General features: G+C 41.1%; 1 protein-coding gene and 1 long non-coding RNA gene across 2 annotated transcripts in view; one reads left to right on the top strand and one right to left on the bottom strand.

Moving 5' to 3' along the window:
* Positions 1–22,180, top strand: part of LOC310933553 — a 28,191-nt gene that overhangs the window by 2,788 nt on the left and 3,223 nt on the right. The window contains exon 3 of the long non-coding RNA XR_014592955.1: positions 18,431–18,542. This is a non-coding gene — a long non-coding RNA (uncharacterized lncRNA). The remainder of the gene's footprint in view (positions 1–18,430; positions 18,543–22,180) is intronic.
* LOC310933532 (early estrogen-induced gene 1 protein-like) overlaps positions 1–22,180 on the bottom strand; it is a gene marked incomplete at both ends in the record, with an annotated part of 26,850 nt that extends 4,670 nt beyond the window's left edge. Inside the window, 5 exons of the mRNA XM_083897045.1 lie at positions 336–382; positions 15,203–15,319; positions 15,822–15,851; positions 17,032–17,152; positions 22,035–22,180. Of these exons, the coding sequence (XP_083753171.1) occupies positions 336–382; positions 15,203–15,319; positions 15,822–15,851; positions 17,032–17,152; positions 22,035–22,180 (461 nt within the window). The remainder of the gene's footprint in view (positions 1–335; positions 383–15,202; positions 15,320–15,821; positions 15,852–17,031; positions 17,153–22,034) is intronic.

Raw genomic sequence — 22,180 nt, 5'->3', positions numbered from 1 at the left:
TGAGTTGTGTTTTAGTGTGGAGGAACAGAAACTGGGTCTTTTATTTTGAAAACTGCGGCGATGTGGTTTAGTATGAATGAACAGAAGCAGAGACTTTTAATTTGAAAACTGCCAAATGATGTTTTAGTGTTGATGAACAGAAAGAGAGACTTATATTTTGAAAACTGCAGTGATGTGGTTTAGTGTGGACAAAACAGAAACTGAGTTTTTGTGTTTTGAAAAATGCCGCGTTGTGTTTTTCGGAGTGGATAAACAGAAACATAGACTTTTATTTTGAAAAATGCAAAGTTTATATGTTTTAATGTGAACTTAAACCCTTAAAAACTTGAACTCACGTTTTAAAGCAGGGATCTCCCGACAGAAGAGTCATGGCGATCATCACCTGAAGACAAAAACACACATTACTCACTGTGTGTGTGTGTGTGTGTGTGTGTGTGTGTGTGCATTTGTTTTGCTATCTTGGTGGGGACATTGATCTGAATACACACCAACACCATAGGGACCAGAAGACACCGTGGGGACCAAAACCATGGTCCCCACGGGTCGACCCCCTTTAATGAATAGGAAATGACATTCCAATATGGCTGACGAAGTTTCCTGAGAGTCCCCTGCGGACTTGTTTTTTATGACTTTGTGTGTGCTCTATAGCAAACCCGGAGGCTGGACCTGGTATTGCAGTGTTTACGAAAAGTCCCCAGCAGACTGGATTTTCGGAATTTGTGTGTGCTCTAGAGCGACCCCCTGAGGCCAAACCTAGTATTACAGTGTATGAACAAAGTCCCCACGAGGACTGGTTTTTCAGTGTAAACTTTTTAAGTGACTGAATGCCATTTTTTGTCATTGAAATATGTATATTACCCTTTAATACCATTTTTGTTCCTTGATCATTACATTTTGGACCTCTTATCTCATTAGAATTAAATATAGTTTGTTTATTTGTTTAATTTTGTATGCTTATTACAAACTGTCCAGGGTGTACCCTGGACAGTTTGTAATCGCCCAATGTCAGCTGAGATAGGCACAGCACCCCCTGTGACCCTCTGGTGGAGGATAAAGCGGTAGATGATGGATGGATGGATGTATGCTTATTACAATTCACAATTCAGTTTTTCAGTTTACAAAGATAGGCTTGACACGGTTTTAACATTTTCCCACCAGTTAATAAAACAACAACACCATGTGCAAAATCAGACAGACTCACTGCTCAGGATGAATGTCTTTATAAAATGTTTGGTTACCAGACCACAATCACATATATTAATCAAAAGCTCACAGCTTACAACAGGTCGTGCCCCAAATATCCAACATGACCTTACCAGGGCCTGTGCAGGTTCTGTCTGAGCCTGGTTGGACCCATCCTATTACAGTTATGGGTCCAAAACTGTTTTTAACCGGACATTTTCTTAATATGTTGGCTTTTATAATTAGATGCCACGAGGTGGGAAGGAGTCAGGAGACACACTGTGTGTCCATGAGTTTATAACGTTACTTTTAACGTTTTTAACTATTATATATTGATTCCAGTAAGGTTACGGTTACAATATAACGTTTCTAATTATCACAGTGTGGAAGGAGAGCAAGGTTCACTGCAGTTGATTGGCAGATATATTTTCAATAATTGACCTCCGCAAGGAGGTATATGTTTTCGCTGGCGTTAGTCTGTCTGTCTGTCTGTCTGTTAGCACGATAACTCGAAAAGTCGCCGACAGATTTGGATGAAATTCAGGAGATGTCTGCAAAGGGACCAGGAACAAGTGATTACATTTTGGATGTGATCCGTACACGCTATCACCGGCTACAACACTCGCAGTGTGACCATAACGTTATCGCTGGTTGCAACACTCTCTGTCTAACCCAGGCGCACAGGCAGGGTGTATTTTGTAGGCACTGAGCTGCCTTGGCGGAGGTCTGCGCTCTCTGAGTGCTTCTCTAGTTACTTAATCATTTCCACAGTACTATAAGGGTTTGGGTTAGGCTCTGTGTGGGTCCGAACATAACAGGACAAAACAATCCTAACAGGAGGCTCTGTGGTGAACGACATAGTCAAAAATCATAACACCCTACCTCGATGTCTTTATGAATTATCACAAAAACACACACCTCAACGGCTGACCTTTGACCTTTCCAAGGTTGCACGATTCTGAAACACCGCACCCTCGATCAGTCTTAGTTCTTGATGCACATACTCTAATTTCAGCCCCCCAGCTCAAATCCTTTTAGAATTATTGAACTAAAAAATTTCCCTCCTTTTTAGGTTTGAATTTTACACAGTGTCTCTTTGGCTGCTACACAGTGACCTTTGACCCCAGGGCCCCCAGACTCAGAACAGAGGATCCTCCTGAGCCACTGAACAATAATCCGGACAAAAAAAAAGAAAAAGTTCTTTAGAATTTTTATGTATCTGTGTCAAAAACTGAAAATCAGATCCTGTCAGACTCTATACAGTCTCACACCCTTTGGTCAGAGTGGAAGTTTTGGAGGAAATCTATTTCTAAAGGTCACAGGAGTCTGATTTTTTTATATGTTGTTTGTGGTCCTTAGACGAGCTGATAGACGTCAGTCTTGTGCCGCTCAGACCTGTACTTTTCGATGGGCGGAGCTTTGAAAAGTCGATTTTTCCTGGCTTTGAGTGCTCGTCGTTGCCACAAAAATGAATTGAACGGCATGAAACTTGACCTGTGGACCTGACCTAAGACCCTTATCAGTCTACCAGAGTCCTAACTCTGTAGACCCTCAGCAAAGCTAACTAGCTCTGTGGGGGTCCTATTGAAATGGGACAAAATAATCCTGACAGGAGGCTCTGTGGTGAACGACATAGTCAAAAATCAGAACCCTACCTCGATGTCTTTATGAATTATTACAAAAACACACACCTCAACGGCTGACCTTTGACCTTTCCAAGGTTGCACGATTCTGAAACTCCGCACCCTCGATCAGTCTTAGTTCTTGATGCACATATTCTAATTTCAGCCCCCCAGCTCAAATCCTTTTAGAATTATTGAATTAAAAAATTTCCCTCCTTTTTAGGTTTGAATTTTACACACTGTCTCTTTGGCTGCTACACAGTGACCTTTGACCCCAGGGCCTCCAAACTCAGAACAGAGGATCAGCTTTAGCTCCTAATACACATACTGAAAAAAAAAAGAACTCTGTCTCAATGCATTTATGAATTATTACAAAAAACTACACCTGAATGGCTGACCTTTGACCTTTCCAAAGGTAGCGTGGGTCTGAAACTCGACCCCTGGATCATCTTAACTTCCTGATACACAGACTGACATTTCAGCCTCATAGTTCCAGACACTTTTGAATTACAGTTTTCCAGTTTTCCCTCCTTTTTTTGTTTGAATTGTTGGCAGTTGACACACTGTGTCTCTGGCTGCTACACAGTGACCTTTGACCCCAGGGCCCCCAGACTCAGAACAGAGGATCCTCCTGAGCCACTGAACAATAATCCGGACAAAAAAAAAGAAAAAGTTCTGTAGAATTTTTTTGTATCTGTGTCAAAAACTGAAAATCAGATCCTGTCAGACTCTATACAGTCTCACACCCTTTGGTCAGAGTGGAAGTTTTGGAGGAAATATATTTCTAAAAGTCACAGGAGTCTGAATTTTTTATATGTTGTTTGTGGTCCTTAGACGAGCTGATAGACGTCAGTCTTGTGCCGCTCAGACCTGTACTTTTTGATGCGCGGAGCTTTGAAAAGTCGCTTTTTCCTGGCTTTGAGTGCTCGTCGTTGCCACAAAAATGAATTGAACGGCGTGAAACTTGACCTGTGGACCTGACCTAAGACCCTTATCAGTCTACCAGAGTCCTAACTCTGTAGACCCTCAGCAAAGCTAACTAGCTCTGTGGGGGTATTATCGAAATGGGACAAAACAATCCTAACAGGAGGCTCTGTGGTGAACGACATAGTCAAAAATCAGAACCCTACCTCGATGTCTTTATGAATTATCACAAAAACACACACCTCAACGGCTGACCTTTGACCTTTCCAAGGTTGCACGATTCTGAAACACCGCACCCTCGATCAGTCTTAGTTCTTGATGCACATACTCTAATTTCAGCCCCCCAGCTCAAATCCTTTTAGAATTATTGAATTAAAAAATTTCCCTCCTTTTTAGGTTTGAATTTTACACACTGTCTCTTTGGCTGCTACACAGTGACCTTTGACCCCAGGGCCCCCAGACTCAGAACAGAGGATCCTCCTGAGCCACTGAACAATAATCCGGACAAAAAAAAAGAAAAAGTTCTTTAGAATTTTTATGTATCTGTGTCAAAAACTGAAAATCAGATCCTGTCAGACTCTATACATTCTCACACCCTTTGGTCAGAGTGGAAGTTTTGGAGGAAATCTATTTCTAAAGGTCACAGGAGTCTGATTTTTTATATGTTGTTTGTGGTCCTTAGACGAGCTGATAGACGTCAGTCTTGTGCCGCTCAGACCTGTACTTTTCGATGGGCGGAGCTTTGAAAAGTCGCTTTTTCCTGGCTTTGAGTGCTCGTCGTTGCCACAAAAATGAACTGAACTGCGTGAAACTTGACCTGTGGACCTGACCTAAGACCCTTATCAGTCTACCAGAGTCCTAACTCTGTAGACCCTCAGCAAAGCTAACTAGCTCTGTGGGGGTCCTATCGAAATGGGACAAAACAATCCTAACAGGAGGCTCTGTGGTGAACGACATAGTCAAAAATCACACTCCTGTCTCAATGCATTTATGAATTATTACAAAAAACTACACCTGAACAGCTGACCTTTGACCTTTTGAAGGTCGCACAGTTCCCGAAACAGTCAAATAGTCAAAACTGAGGGTGAAGGCCCAATAACACAGATCGCTCCCAAACCACTGACTTCTCGCGTCTCGCTGAATCAAAACTGAAAAGGATCTGAGTGGTAAACTGTAATATTTATGAGTATGACCATGTATTTGTTTAAAAGTAGTGTCTGTGAATATTATTTTCCTCATTCAGTGTGAATGACTGATCTAGATGATTCATGTCAATGAAAAGGAACGATTTAGAAAGTAATTTCCCTCTGAAATGTAGGCTAAAAGTACTTCAAATTTTAACTTAAGTACAGTACTAGAGTAAAAGTACTCAGTTACTGCCAGCCACTTTTTAAGTGAAACGTCTGAGAAAGTTAAGGAGAGAGACTTTAATATTAACAAGTTTCTAATTTGCAGTGTACTGTTGTGTTAAATGTGTGTTATTTGCAACACTAGCCTGTGAGTTTGTGTGGAGAAATATTGTGTGGTCCTGGCTGAGCCTTAATTAATGGCCCATCGGCTTCAAAAGGGCTCCGCCCCCTGCACCTGCACTGCTCTGTGTACTGAAGCAGTTCTGCTGCTGAGGAGCAGTTCTGCTGCCCATCCCCCACACACATGCTCTGATCATGACCTCAGCGAGAGAAGACCTGCAGAGGTTCAGACGGAGAATCAGCTCATTAAGGACTCATCACAATGACTGTTTAACAAGGCATCAGCAGATGGTAAGATTTTAAACATTTTAATCTTATAGTATGTTGTTTGTCTCTTTTTTTTGTTTTGTTTTGTAAAAAGTCATTGATTTTGTAAAAAAAAAAAATCAGATTACCAATGCAGCACATATTTGAGCGGATTTTATTTTTTTAAGTTTTATTTTTTTTATATTTTATTATTATATTATTTTTATAAAATAATGTATTTTTTATGAGCAGCAGCAGGTCAGAGGAGTCGACATATAACGAATAACACGTGTTTGTAACAGGATGTTCTTGTTGTTGATGACAAACATAGGAGCAGAGATATTTTCATATGAAACATGACAACTGCACTTATAAAGCTATTATCGGGCATTTGTTAGACAGGGAATCTGCAGACACACTGTTTTAGTGGGAAAAAACTCCGCGAAAAAAAGTAAACAAAAAAACTCCGGGGCATCATGGGAACTCGTGTGCTCCAGCTGCGGTGCAGACAGATGCAGGTAGACTCTGCAGCTCAGGTAATTTACCGAATTAAGTTTAAAAATTAATCAGCGATAATGTGTGTTATTAATCACAGGCCGCGAGGTCACGTGCATGAATGATTTTTAATCGATGGGTTATGATAAACAGCAACGGAGCCATGCTAGCTAGCGTGTAGCTAACTACCGTGCTAACGCTAAGATGCGTGTTCCGCTGTCGGCTCGTCGCCAATATTCCGCGTGTAAATCATGCACACGGAGTCCGGTGTGAAATGTTCGCATTCTTGTGTTCTGATTTCGTAACTTACTTCGTAACGAAAAAAAGTCGCGGTTCATTGTCTGACAGGAGTGCGCAAGCTCCGCAGCGCGCACAGAGCCGGCTAACAACAATAACAATAGCAATAGCAATAGCAATTGTCTGGGCCCAAGCATTTGTGTGTGTGTTGTTGTTTTTAATAACTCAGAATAATGACTGTATTTCAGCTAGAAAACGTGAATCTCTCTCCTCCCTCTGTTATTGTTTACATTTGTGTCGCTGCGTGGCGTTCACGTGACTTGTCCTCGTGTTGAAAACGTGACTGGTCGCACACGTGACATCACTCGTCACGTCTTTGACTCCCAGCAGTCAACTACAGTCGATAATAATCACTATTATTATTTTACATCCATATAGAGCTAAGTTAGTTATGCTGATAGTGAACTGTTATTCGGACTCAAATGTAAGGATTGAGTCTAACTGTTGTGGACATTAGACTGTGAACTAGTGAGACCTGCAGCCTTTCTAAACAGTAGCATGTATTCATCATTTATGACTAATGTCACATTTGATCAGTGCATTGATCATTTAGCTGCAGCGCTGATCTGCTTTTGAAACCATAGAGAGGAAACACAGAGATCAGGCCAACCTATCCACACTCATACAAGTGGTTACATATTTGTGTTTGCACTAGTGCTGTCAAACAATTAAAATATTAAATCACACGCACATTTTTATCTATTCTAAATGTCCCCTGATTTATTTTTATTATTATTATTTTTCCTCATTTTAATACTCCTGTCAACATAGAAAAATGCACCACCTTGCTTTGTGTAAATGTTTTTCTATTGAAAACAATATTGGCATATACTGTAGTGTCGGGCTGTACAATTAATCCAAATGTATCTAAATTGTAATACAGTCTACTGAAATTTAAAGACACGATTCGAGATGGAGAAACACACACCACTCGCCATCCACTCAAAACGTAACGTTAGCGTGCTGCTCTTTGGCCTCACGAGCCCAAACAAGTGAGCGCAGTGCGTCTGTTGTTTTGTTTCCGGTCTAGCTAGATCAGGTGTGGTGTTGTAGTTGTTCTAAAAAAACAACAAAAAAGAGCAACACCGTTAATAAAGCGTTTAACTGACAGCACTAGTTTACACATAATATTCTTTGATAGCATAGGTGATCAAAAGGGTCACACTGTACAGCCATGATATAAGGTTGTTTCTTGTGTGTCAACTGTATTTTTTATCATAAAGAACATGAAGTTAGGCATATGTGAGTCCTCATGGAAATACAATGAACAAAGTTGTGATTTATCAATTGTATATTTTTTCTAAATGGCTGATTTATTTATCTAAGTATATAATTTATAATCAAATGAATCATGAATAAGTTTCTTCTCCTGTCCTGCTCTTTCATCTAGGTTGAAGCCATGGACAACCAAAAGCAGCAGCAGCAGCAGCAGCAGGGCTCTGCAGCCCTGAAACTGTCGCAGCAGCTCAAGGTGGATTTGCCCCCAGAGGAGACAACCACTACCACCACTGATATCAGCCCCCTGAAAGACTTGGAGCTGCTCCTTGCTAAGGAGAAGAACAGGGAGGTGAGATGGAGACCTGCAAATACTCTAATACCTACTAGCCATATTTTATATAACAATTTAAGAATCTTGAAACATTAATACTCAAACGCAACGATACAACAAATGTAGGCTATTTTATTAAAAGTAGTCAGCAGAATGAGCTCGTTGTGACCTTAGTTAGCATACAACAGTAAAATAAAACAAGTAGCCTTATTGTTTTTTTTAAATTAAAGGTCAAAAAGAATGAATCTGCAGATTTTTTTGTATGTCTCCTGTTCTGCAGTAGTTCTGAGGCTGTTTACATCCCACAGAACAGCTATTTTTTATACAGACGGTGTTGGATGGCTTCAAACATTCACCGAGGGGTTTGTTTTTACTTCAGAGAAGTGGACGTGTTTGTAAAAGTCACATGTAAGGGCGATGTGGGGGAAAAAGAAAAATCTAAATTTTTTTCAATTATCCGATAAATATAATCTGACAATATCCTTTAAAATGTGATTTTGTTTTTTAGTTTTTTTTCCAGAACATGTTGTAAAACTCTAGTTACTTGCTTACCAGGACATCTATAGACACAGCTTTTCAGAACAGCTCTTTTCTGTTAACTTAAGCACTCAAGATACTCCCAGTTAAACTCCAGTGTGGAAACATTAAATGAGTAAGGTTCTCTACTCTGAGGTGAATTGTACAGCATACAATCATTGAGCAAATAGATGACACATTATTTCTTAATAGTGTTACCAATAAGAAGTGTTACTTCATACATGTTCTGCAGAACATACATACACATATGCTATGAAAACGTTGTGCCTCTGAGTTGATATTCCTTGGTTGATGTAATCTACAGGAGTGCTCCAGACTACCTGTAAACACATGCCTAATTATGTCACTGCTGACTGGTATTTTGCATGTTCTTATCTCAGTTACAGAGCCAGACCTCGCCTGAAAAGTCAGACGATCAGGAGGAGGGAGACGACACAGATGAGCTGCAGGAGGTAAGTGAAGTGGATGTCATGTTCATTTGATATTGATCAGAAATTCAGCGAAATGTTGTTGAACGGTAATAAAACTGGTTCTGGCCATTTTACTGCCAAAATGTTATGCAGCTGTTCTGGTCCACTGTTTTGAAAAATGTATTAAAAAAATGTATTTAAAATAAATGAACAAGCAACGAGACGAGGCGACCTGCCACAGTCTGTCACAGTAAAAGTATTATGTTTTTAACGGTGTTTCACCATCTTACAGCTCTGTCAGTCGGCTTGTTCATATTCACGATCATTCACACTTTTATTTTGCAGCTTGACAACACGTAGAAAGATGTTTAAACATGTAAAGAGAACACTATGTTAAATCCGAAAAGCAAGATGGTACACCGCGTCATAGGGTCATGTCTAGTGAGTTGTGAGTCTTGCTTTACGAGAGTGGATGCACTGTGTAGACGCAACAAAGCTTAATTTAAGTGATTTATAATTTGAGAATTAGGCCATTGACTCAGTCATGACACATTTAGTTAAATACAGGGATACTCAAACATTCCTTGGCATTTTATTCTTGCTCGCAATGCACACAATGTAAAAAATGATTATTCTGTAATTGGACATTGTATTTGACAGTATGTTTTTGGTTGCTCTTTCAGGAAATGGACCAGTGCCCTTCAGACCCAGACGTTCCTCCACTGACGAGAACTGAGAGTGTGTTTGTAAGTTTGCAGACAAACTAGTGTGTATTTTGAAATCAGTTGTGATGACAAAATTATGAACTATATTATTTTTTGATGCGAAAGGCATAATTGGAAAATTAAATGGGAAATATCATTTAAAAACGTAGTAATTGAGTCTGACTTCCATCTGACTTTTTCTTTTCTAGCTTACAAAGAAAATGCTTGGGATCGTTGTAGATGAATCTATGACGAGCAGTGAAATAAGTGAGGATGAGTATGTGCCTAGTTCTAGTTCTACAGAAGAATCGGAGGAAGAAATCAAGCTGCGGAAATCTATAAGACGGTACAGTTCATCAAGTAAGAGACAGAACACATCATCCTCTTCCCATTCCATGGCAGACTGTGAGATATCAGAATCCTCCAGTGACAAGGATGTAAAAATCCTGACGCTGAAAAAGAAAATCAATGGCAGTAGAGTGTACAATAAGAGGCACTACTGTCTGTACTGTTTTAAACAATATGCCAAAATCGCACGGCACCTGGAAAGGAAACACAGCAACTTGGCGGAGGTAGCACAAGCGTTTAGTCATCCAAAAGGTTCAGCGGACAGAAAGATGCAGTTAAATCTACTTCGAAATAAAGGCAATCGTCGCCACAATTTTGAGGTCCTGGAGGAGAGAAAAGGGGTGATGGTTCCCTCTCAGCAAAGCAGTGAACCAGTGAATGTGAAAGAGTATTTACACTGCGTATACTGTGAGGCACTCCTCAAAAGGAAGGCGATGTGGCGCCACATGAAAAGATGCAAACTGGCAAAGCAAAGAAATGCTGGAAAGCCAGGCAGAACTAGAGTGCAGTCACTTTGTGCTGCTGGACAGCCTGTCCCAAAGGAGACAAATGGAAAAGTCTGGGACCTCGTAAATGACATGAATCAAGACAACGTAACACACGTAATTCGGCAAGAAAAATATATTCTGTGGTTAGGAGAACACTTCTACAACAAAAAAGGCACAGACATAAGCCAACACCAATACATCAGACAAAAGATGCGGGAAATGGGAAGATTAGTTCTCCAAGCAAAGACCCTTAGCAAGCTGAAAACAATAGATGACTTCTTTCTGCCAACAAACTTCTGCCATGTTGTGAACGCTGTGAAGATGGTCTGTGGATGGAGTGAAAATACCTGCATCTTCAAGATTCCATCCTTGGCACTCAAACTAGGCCATAGCCTAACCAAAATAGCAGATATTGCAGAGTTTGACACAAGGATGTCTGGGAACAAGAAGGCTCTTGAAAATGTGATGACGTTCAGGACACTGAAAGAAAAAAAATGGGACGAGTGGGTGTCGTCGCACGCACTGAGGAACCTCAGAGAGTCAAAATGGAATAAACCTCTTCTTATCCCCTACTGTGAAGATGTTGTGAAACTGCACAACCATATTGACGCAGAAAGACCTAAGTGTCAATCCAGTCTTGAAGCTGCACCAAATAAGAGGAACTGGTTAAGTCTTGCTAGACTGACGCTCTGCGAAGTGATCGTCTTCAATCGTAGGAGAGAGGGCGAAGTGTCGAAGATGTCCTTGAATGACTTCATGTTGAGAAATACCTTTGCCAGTAATCCAGATCTTGACCTTGCCTTGACCGACGTGGAAAAGAAGCTCTGCAAATATTTTGAGCGTGTGGAAATCAAAGGTAAGCGGGACAAGAAGGTTCCTGTCTTACTCAGCCCAGACATGGTGTCCTCCATACAGATGCTGGTGAATTATCGGCGAAAATGTGATGTGCCGGATGACAATCTGTATTTGTTTGGAAGACCAGAGGCAGAAAGTCACCTCAGAGGATCTGATGCTATCCGTGCAATGGCATGTGAATGTGGGGCGAAGGACCCTCAAACATTGACGTCAACGAGACTCAGGAAACCGATGGCAACAATGTCACAAGTACTAAACTTGAGAGACAATGAAGAGGACTGCCTAGCAGGGTTTATGGGTCACAACATTAGAGTCCATCGACAATATTACCGGCTCCCCGAAGGAACGTTGCAGGTTGCCAAAGTTGCAAAGTTGCTTATGGCCTGTGGGAGAGGAGAGCTGGCACAATATAAAGGGATGACTCTGGACGAGATCAACGTGGATCCAAATGGTAAAACCTCACCGTGCACACACTATTTTTATCATTTTAATTTGAGATGGTTTAAATGTGTCATGTACACATGAGTTTGTCGTGCTAGTTAACAACATTTTTTGCCGTGTTTATTCAGAGGAAGTAGCTGAAGACAGCTCTCTATCTGGAAGTGAAGATGAAGATGTGATGTTGAGTCCATCCTCCAACTCATCAGGTACATTCAATGAACCAGCGGTTCTCCTCTCGGGGTCTGGGCACCTCCTCCTATGGAGGGAAGCTTTTCTAACATTACATCTTTGTGTTTTTCAATGAAGGTCAAAGACCAGTGAAAAAGAACAGATCCATTGAGAGGACAACTACAGAGGACGACCAAGCGTCTGATGTTTCATCACAGCTGAGCAGAGGTATTTTAACAATAACCTGTTTCACAGAGTTCTTTCTCTAATATGCACAGCACTTGCTTTCCTCACAGTGCATGGAACTGGCGAGCTGTTCTCTGATCAGTGCTCCTTTTGAAGGAGCTTTTTAAAAAATCTACTGTGAATCTGTTTGCTTCAAGGTAGATCAACTGTGAAAAGGACCTGGACAGAGGAGGACCTTGAGTCTGAGACCTCATCACAGCCCAGCAGAGGTATTTTACCAATAACCTGTAATAATCCACTTCATTTCATCTTAACTTCATATTTTTTAATTATCGACTTATTGTAATATCAGAGTACTTTCACAATATCATTTCTCCTTTTTTTGCAATTGGACTATTTATTTAAAAAAAATAAAAACGATTAACTTGACAACAATGCCACTTTAGCTGTATTCTATTTCTCATGAAATTATAAACCCTATACCAACTTGGTGCATTGAGTGCTTCAAGTGAACGTGTCTACCATTGTATCTGTTGTTTTCTAGCAGAGCCTAGAGCTGTGAAAAAGACAAAGAAACTGATCAAGAGGAGAACAGAGGACAATGATTCTGAGACCTCTTCACAGCCAAACACAGGTATTTCACCTATAAACAACAAACCACTTAATACACCATTCATTATTTTAATTAGCAACTTTTTAAATGTCAGACACTTTTGCTTTGTCATTTATTGGTTCTGAAGATGTGGTTCTTTTTTAAAATTGAACTCTCCTGTTGTCCTCCTGGGTCAAGCAAGGAAGGAAAGAGGGAAGGAAGGAAGGGAAATGGATTGTGGAAAGAAGAAATGGAGAAAGGAAAGAAATAAAGATGGGGAGGAACAGGTTGGGTCAAGGAAGATAGAAGAAGGAAGGATGGAAGGTAGGGAAAAGGGATGGACTAAAGAAGGAAGGGGAAAGGAAGGAAAGAAAGATGGAGACAGGGAACGGATTGGGTCAAGGAAGGAAGAAGTAAGAACAAAGGGGAAAAGGTGGTGAAAGGGAACATAGTGAGTCAAGTAAGAAGAAGGAAGGATGAAGACAATGGAGGGCGGAAGGAAGGAAAGAAGGGAAAAATGATGGTGGAAAGAGGGACCTGTTTCAATGGATTTAATAATACACAGTTAATATTTTTTTAATGATCTACTTCTGGTAATACTAGTACTTTTCCTATATAATTTATTGGTTTTTAAGCTTTCCTCCTTTTTTGTGAAAAGTAAACAATAAAAACTATTAACTTGACAACAATGCCACTTAAGCTGTATTCTATTTCTCATGAAATTATAATCTCTATACCAGCTTGGTGCTTCAAGTTAACTCGTCTACCATTGTATCTCTGTTGTTTTCTAGCAGAGCCGAGAACTGTGAAAAAGACAAAGAAACTGATCAAGAGGAGAACAGAGGAGGACAATGAGCCTGAGACCTCTTCACAGCCAAGCACAGGTATTTTACCTTTAACCTGTTTAGTGAGTTCTTTTCTAGTCTCATACAGAAATTGTTGGTTGAGTTTGGTGAGTTCAGTTTGTTATATGAACATTATTCCTGAGTCTCTGTGACATATTAGGAGGATTTTATGGCCAGTTGCTTTAGATTTATTACATAATGCACCTTTAACTTTTATTCTATCTTGTTTTATTTTTATAGAGTCATCAAGAAAGCAGAGGAAGGTGTGGACCAAGGAAGAAGTCCAAGCTGTGGAACAGAAGCTGATGCACAGCATTAAGAGTGGCAAGGTTCCTGGTAAAGCACAGTGTGTTGAGTGTATCCAAGCATTTCCAGAGGCACTCAAAGGTAGGAGCTGGGATGCTGTGAAGTACTATGTGAAAAACCGTATAGACACTTGGAAGCGGCGGTCTAAGTAACTGCTAGATGATTATTTTTCTCTTGTTTTAAGTTTGAAAGAGAGGCTGTTAATGAAGCTGTTAGAAAGTGACCTCTGTTTGTGCTGTTGAAGCTGAGCCTCACAGGCCAGTGTTTGAAGTTCCTCTAAAATAAGTTATCTGCTCAGGTAGATCAGTGATCGGCCCAATTTGCACTTTATTACAGTGTTTCCCAACCCTGGTCCTCAGGACACACTGCCCTGCATGTTTTACATGTTGTCCTGCTCCAACATACGTGATTCAGCTGAACAGCTCGTTATCAGGCTTCTGCAGAGCTTGATGAGGAGCTGTTCAGCTGAATCACGTATGTTGGAGCAGGACAACATGTAAAACATGCAGGGCAGTGTGTCCTGAGGACCAGGGTTGGGAAACACTGCTTTATTATATACTTTTATCTTATTTTATATACATTTTATATACTGCTGGCTACCTAAGCAGATTCCATCCATGCCAGTCCACTGCTGCACTTTTGAAGCTCTTGATGTCATATTATTTTTATACAAACGATGAAAGTTTACTCGAGTTTTGAGTTGAGTTTTGCACTGCGATGTCTGCTCTTAAAAATAAAATAAAGTGCAAGTGTCCTCTCTCTGTCTCTCGTCTCCCTCCATCCTGTGTATGTCTTTAACCCCTCCCCTCCACTCTCCTCCCTCTTCTGCTCAGTGAGGACATGCAGATGCGTTCACACATCTTTACCAATCACTTGCAGCTTTCACCGAAAACAAAGCAGCTGCCCTTGTTCACTTCAAAGATCCGACTCTCAGCTGGATCATTCGTGACTGACACATCACTATTTGTAATCTATATTTCCACATCATGTTGCTTTTCCACAGCAAATTTCATCTTAATGAACAGTTCAATAGAAAAGTGGTAAAAGAGACATGTTCCCACTATTTTAGTTGAAATTCTACTTTATACTTTATTTAAATTTATGTTTCCACACACCCCTCAAAACGGTTTAAACCTACTCTACAGAAATTCATCTGTTTTTTATTTAGAATTGTAATTTTTACAGTTACTTCTGAGTGTAAAATGCAATAGCCTGCAGCCACCAAAGGGGGCGCTACGGTCCCCTTCGGTCCCCATCGTGTTGTTAAATTTCATATGCAGTAAGTGAAAAATTAGAAATGAGAAATCTTGATATTTAAAGTGATATATGAAATTCTAAAATTAAAAAAGATTTTTTGGACCTAGAACCATGTCTGTATCTCATTCAGAAAGGGTGGTTCCCAGCAGACACCTCTGTGTCCATAGTCCTCACCAGGCAGTATAAACGAGTATGTGTGTGTGTGTGTGTGTGTGTGTGTGTGTGTGTGTGTGTGTGTGTGTGTGTGTGTGTGTGTGTGTGTGCGTGCGTGCGTGTCATACCTTGAGGATGGAGTTGTCCTGACGCGTGTTCTTCGTGTCGTAACCCTCCAGGATGCAGCAGCGAACCATGGAGCCTGATCCCGCGAACTCTGCGATGTTGAGGTCGGCGAATCCGAGCTGAACGAGGAGACGAGAGGAAGTGAAAATGTGCCATTAAAAAACAGTTAAATACTTAAGATACTTCAAAAAAAAAAAAACCTGAACTGTCCCTTTAAGAAAAACTACTCCACAGATCTGAAGTCAGCAGAAAGTTTGTACTCCAGCTTCCACGTCTGTGATGATGTGAGGAAGTGGACACAGACAGACAGCAGAGGGCAGCGACCTCCTCTGACCTCTGCAATCTGCAGGTTTTTCTGCTGAGTCAGCACATTTTCGGCTGCTGTGTGTGTGTGTGTGTGTGTGTGCGTGTGTGTGTGTGTGTGTGCGCGTGCGTGCGGGTGCGTTTCATTAATGTTCCTCTGAAAATGTCGTGAAAAGCGCTCGTAAAAAACCTGCTCTGACTCATCAAAACTCCGCCGTGTACGGTGGAAACAGAGCGCTCTGAAGTTTACAGCGGGGGTCAAAGGTCACGTCTGACGTCACATGCGCATCAGATACTGTAATCATGAGATCACGTTACCTTTGAGAAGGCCTTCCCTCCTTTGAGCTCCTGGTAACGACAGAAAAAACAACAACAACACGAGAACAAACAATTATTATTATTATTACAGGAAGTGGTTTGTTTCAAATATGAACCATGTTGCACTTTGATTTCAATGCTAAACGTGCGTTAGCGCGCAGTAACAATCGCTCAGAATCAGCTGTGTTTCTTTTTGTACTTTTGTATTCTCGTTACTTGAAGCTCGGCATCAACCGTTCTTTATGGGATGGCACAGAACAGTTTCTGATCGGACAAATGTACGGTTAGCGTCACTTCCGCGGAAGCTCGGCTTCTCTGGGAGTCAGTGGAGTCAGTGGGCGGGGCTTCTGTGTGATGACGTCAACGCCAGTTTTTGATGGACAAGCGGAGCCTTTCCTGCCGAGGGAAGTCTGGAGACGAATATTCCGATCTGTGTTCGTATAAACACTTGTCTACGATCAAGACTTCCTGTTTTTTTTTTTATTGTCTTACGTGACTTTTGTATTCCCGTAACTTGAAGCTCAGCTTCTAGCGTTCTAGCGGCTTCTCTGGGAGTCAATAGAGCAGGGGGGCGGGGCTTCTGCGTGACGACTGGTCAAACTGTTTGAAAGGCGGAGCTAATTTTTGATTGACAAGCGGAGCCTTTTCTGCTTCAGTGTTGCGTGGATTTTGTTGTATAAACACATTCGTATAAACACTTGTTTACGATCAAGACTTCCTGGGTTTTTTTGTTGTTGTCACGTGTTATTGTTTCACGTGACTTTTGTATTCCCGTAACTCGAAGCTCAGCTTCTACCGTTCTCTATGGGATGCGGTTAGCAAAAAAAGTTAGCGTCACTTCCACGGAAGCTCGGCTTCACTGGGAGTCGACAGAGCAGGGGGCGGGGCTTCTTCTTTTGATGGACAAGCAGAGTCTGGAGTCTGGAGACAAATATTCCGACTGTCATTCCGATCTGCGTGCGTATAAACACTTGTTTACGATTCATTTATTGTCACGCGTTTGTCTTACGTAACAAAAAAAAAAAAAAAAAGTGCCGTATTTGTTTGGAGGATTTTTCACGTGAGGATTCTGCAAGCGTTGTTGTTCTTGGAAATTGTTATTTTTCTGATCAGATTGATTTATATTTTTTAAACGTAGCTGTTTACTGTTTACGCGGACGTAAAAAATAACGAGCAGAGGTGGCTGATGGGAGTTCCTAGCTCTGTTTACCTTGCGAACGGAGACCCTGCAGATGCACGGGTCCAGCACGCCCGTGATCGGATTGGCGCTCATTTTGCACACGAAGGAGAACTTCTTCCTCCAGCGGACGCAGTTCTGCTGCACCTCCTCCCTGTGTACACACACACACACACACACACACACACACACACAGGTTTCCATGACGTCAGAGGACATTCTATTGACTTACACTCGTTTCCTAACACTGACCCTGACCCTGACCTCTGTCAAGTCCCCATAATGTGACTGTGTATACAGATCTAGGTCCCCACAACATAAGGAGCACCAGGAGTACACACACACACACACACACACACACACACACACACAAACGACCTCAGTCCAAACAAGTCGCAGACGATGAAGATCAAATGCGTTCAAACATGTTTTTAAACATGTCAGAGTCATTATTGTGTCACATAATCCCTGCCTTTATTTATTTATTTACTTGTTTATTTATCTCCAGTGGGCGGGGCCGAGCGTGTCAGGGTCCAGATGATGATGATGATGATGATGATGATGATGTCATCAGGATGGGCCGTCTGCTGAGGGGTTTTCCACTGACTCAGTGTTGTTGTTAGAGTGTGTGTTTTTTCACACTCTGTGACATTGGAGGAGGTTTTGATTTAAAGGACAGTCCGTGATTTTTCAAGTGTGCTTGAGTTACATAACACTTGACTGTGCAAACTGCATCAGTTTAAGTCTACACTATCATCGCTGCTCTATCGCAGCCCTTTTTTCGTGCAGGAAACTCGCGTTTGCAAACCGCTCGCTCTCCCTGCACCAAAACCCCATAGAGAAAAAAATCGGCGATTTTAACATCACGGCTCGCAGGAGTCGCCGATCCACCGCCTCCTCCGTCGGTAAAGTCCCTGTGTGGTGTGTTATTTCGTGACTTCGGCTTTTGAACGGCTTCGTTAGGATTCGCGTCGGTGGCGCAAAGCGACCACACGAGGCAGCAGCGGAGCAGCAGCTCCTGTGTCCGTGTATGCTTAAATCGCTGGTTTTCTCTATGGGGTTTGGTGTGGGTGAGAGAAAGGGAACTTTAAAGTACATTTTATATCAGAAAGTGACTTTTGATACTTAAGTACAGTAAATTGTATACTTTAAAAGTATGTGTACTTTTACCCTGATAGTATCCCAGTGCGTTCCGACCTGACGCAGATCTGTTACCTGCTCGGACACGTCTGAGGCCTTTCAGTCGTTTTTTTTTTTTTTTTTAATCTTTTTGTCTGATCTCTCTTTCTTCAGATGTACGTCCTCTCTCTCCGTGTTCCCGTTGTTTGTTTTCGTGGCGATAAAGACGCACATTAACTTTAACATTAACTTCTCTGCTGATAGGAACGTTTCTCTCTTATCGGGTGGGTGACCTTTTCTTTTTTTTTTACAGCTCGGAAAACAAACCTGGAGGAGAGATGGAAAACGGCCAAACAGGTTCTGCCACTTCTTTTCTTACAGCCCAACCTCCATGCCTTCACAAACACGCCATTGTGCACACACAGGTACACACACAGGTACACACACACACACTTTCTGTCTCAACATGGCTGCTGGGTCACAGCAACTCTTCACAATGATGGTTATTAATGTTTTACTGCTTAAAGGCACAGTCCGGGGCCTTTTAAGTGTTATGTAATAGGAGTTAGTCACACGCAGTCGGTGCGTTCAGGCACACAGGTGATCGAGCTGTGTGTGTGTGGTCTGCATCAGCATTTCGTTAATTTTGCTATAAAACGAGACTTTTCCGAGGGAAGAATTAAGTTTAAATGTGATGCGTTGTCAAAATTCTCCCACTCCAAACCCCAGAGAGAAAATCAGCGTTTTTAGCTCGCAGGGTAACAGGAGCTGCTGCTCCACTGCTGCCTCGTGTGGTCACTCTGTGACACTGAGGTGAATCTGGACAAAATGTTCCAAACCCCGAATTCACACAATAACGCGTCTGATCTCACTGATAACGAAGAAGAGGAGGCAGCAGTGGATTAACAACTCCTGTGTCCCTGTGAGCTAAAAATGCTGATTTTCTCTATGGGGTTTGGTGTGGGAGAATTTTGCAAAGTGACACAAACTTATAAATTATTAGCTAATAAAATCTACATCACCATACCTGTACAATATCCTAACAAAGAGAAAAAATAAAGTTTGTGACGCTTTGTCAAAATTCTCCCACACCAAACCCCATAGAGAAAATCAGCGTTTTTAGCTCACGGGGAAACAGGAGCTGCTGCTCCACTGCTGCCTCGTGTGGTCACTCTTCGACACTGAGGTGAATCTGGACGAAATATTCCAAACCCCGAATTCACACAATAACGCGTCTGATCTCACTGATAACGAAGAAGAGGAGGCAGCAGTGGATTAACAACTCCTGTGTCCCTGCGAGCTAAAAACGCTGATTTTCTCTATGGGGTTTGGTGTGGGAGAATTTGCAAAGTGACACAAATGTATTAATTATAACCTAATAAAATCTACATCACCATACGTGTACAATATCCTAACAAAGAGAAAAAATAAAGTTTGTGACGCTTTGTCAAAATTCTCCCACACCAAACCCCATAGAGAAAATCAGCGTTTTTAGCTCACAAGGAAACAGGAGCTGCTGCTCCACCACTGCCTCGTGTGGTCACTCTGTGTCATTTCGGTAAATCTGGACGAAATATTTCAAACCCTGAATTCACTCAATAACGCGTCTGAACTCACTGATAATGAGGAAGAGGAGGCAGGAGTGGATTAACAACTCCTGTGTGCTATTTTGTAAAATTGATGATTTTCTCTATGGGGTTTGGTGTGAGAGAATTTTGACAAAGCATCACAAACTTATAAATTATTATCTAATACAATCTACATCACCGTAAGTGTACAACAATATCCTAACAAAGAGGAAATTAATGGTTGTGATGCTTTGTCAAAATTCTCCCACACCAAACCCCATAGAGAAAATCAGCGTTTTTAGCTCACGGGGAAACAGGAGCTGCTGCTCCACCGCTGCCTCGTGTGGTCACTCTGTGTCATTTCGGTAAATCTGGACGAAATATTCCAAACCCCGAATTCACACAATAACGCGTCTGAACTCACTGATAATGAGGAAGAGGAGGCAGCAGTGGATCAACAACTCCTGTGTGCTATTTTGTAAAAACGCTGATTTTCTCTATGGGGTTTGGTGTGAGAGAAAAGACAACGAGGGAAAAGGTGTGAACGTATTCAACAGATATCATAGATTTAAGCTGGAGGAGATTTTATTGCGTGAGGCTTTTGTTGAGTCTTCAACATGAATGAAAAACAGGGAGAGGTCAAACAGCTCTGCTCTGAATGGGTTTGGACCTGCAGAATCTCAGAGTGGTCCTTTAATTCTGCTTTGATGTGGTAGTTCACTCCCTGTTAGTCACAGTGTTGGGATTAGGAGACACCGCGCACTGTTTGATCCACTTAATGTTGATGATTAAAGGCTCAGCTCCAGCATCACCAGGAGGGTTTCAGGTACGATTCCCTGCACCTGACCGCCCTCTTTAACGGACTCTGATGCGGTTGAGTAAAGCAGTTAACCTCGGCGTCTTCCTCCGTTCCCACAGTGAGGGCGGAGCTGAGACACGGCACAAGGACGTGTTGCCAGGAGACGATGAGGGTCAAACACAAACCACAGACAGAGACAGATCGTCGTGTCCACACTCGGTATTTAACGTTAACAGTGGAGGAAAAGTTTGTGAACAGGTGCAGAAAAAGTTGCGACGTGGTGACTACGCGATAAAAAACTTAATATAGCTAGCGCTGTTGCGTAAGAATATCGCAATGTATGATTTCGCAAAAATACTTGCAATATCGTGATATTGTTATCGCATTGTGACATAAATATTGTGATAATATCGTATCGTGACTTAAATATCGCGATATCATATTGTGACGTAAACATCATGATAATTTCGTATTGTGCCGTAAATATTGTGATATTATCGTACTATGACATAAATATCGTGATCGTATCGTGTCGTAAATATCATGATAATGTCGTATCATGACTTAAATATTGTGATAATGTTGTATCATGACTTAAATATTGTGATAATATCATATTGTGACTTAAATATCGTGATATCGTATCATGACTTAAATATTGTGATGATTTCGTTCCATGGCGAAAATATCGTGATATCGTATCATGACTTAAAAATATCGTGATTATATCGTATCATGACTTAAACATTGTGATAACATCGTATTGTGACTTAAATATCGTGATATCATATTGTGACGTAGACATCGTGATAATATCGTATCATGAGTTAAACATCGTGATGAAATCGTATTGTGCCGTATATATTGTGATAATATCGCATCACGACGTAAATATTGTGATATTACCGCATTATGATGTAAATATCGTGATAGTATCGTATCATGACTTAAATATCGTGATAATATCATATCGTGACTTAAATATCGTGATAATATCATATTGTGATGTTAATACGATAAAATCGTATCATGACTTAAATATCATGATAAAATCCTATTATGACTTATATTGATAATTGCGGTAAATGATAATATTGCGATAAATGATAATATTGTATTGCGGCGTAAATATCATGATAGTATGGTATCATGATCAGGATAATATCGTATTATGACCTAAATATCATGATAATATTGTATTGTGGCATAAATATGATAAAATCTTATCATGACTTAAATATTGTGATAATATCGTATCGTGGCGTAAATATCGTGATGTATTGATCATCACTTAAAATTATCAAATCGTATCATGACTTAAATATTGTGATAATATCGTATAGTGTGGCGTAAATATCGTGATATTGTCGTATTGTGGCGTAAATATCGTGACAATATCGTATCGTGACTTAATTAACTTTAGCAAGACTTTTGGGGCGCCCCATTTGTAGTTGGAAATCGTAATTTCAGGGGTCGTTCCCGACCTTGGATTTCCAACTGGGAAACTGTGATTGGGTCAAAACCAGGAAGTGGGTGTTTGTTTTGAATACCTGGACGACAGGATTGCGAAGTCTCCTCCATCGATGAGGCGGATCTTACAGAACAACACTCCGTTGACGAAGGGCACAGCTGTGAGCTCCTCCAGAGTGAAGTTCACCTGAAACTTAAACTTCTTCTTCTTCACTAAAAAAGACAT

Source organism: Microchirus variegatus (assembly GCF_963457635.1).
Source record: "Microchirus variegatus genome assembly, chromosome: 1".
NCBI lineage: Eukaryota > Metazoa > Chordata > Actinopteri > Pleuronectiformes > Soleidae > Microchirus > Microchirus variegatus.
Note: the sequence above shows the minus strand (reverse complement) of the source record. Positions and strands in the feature narration are given on the sequence as shown.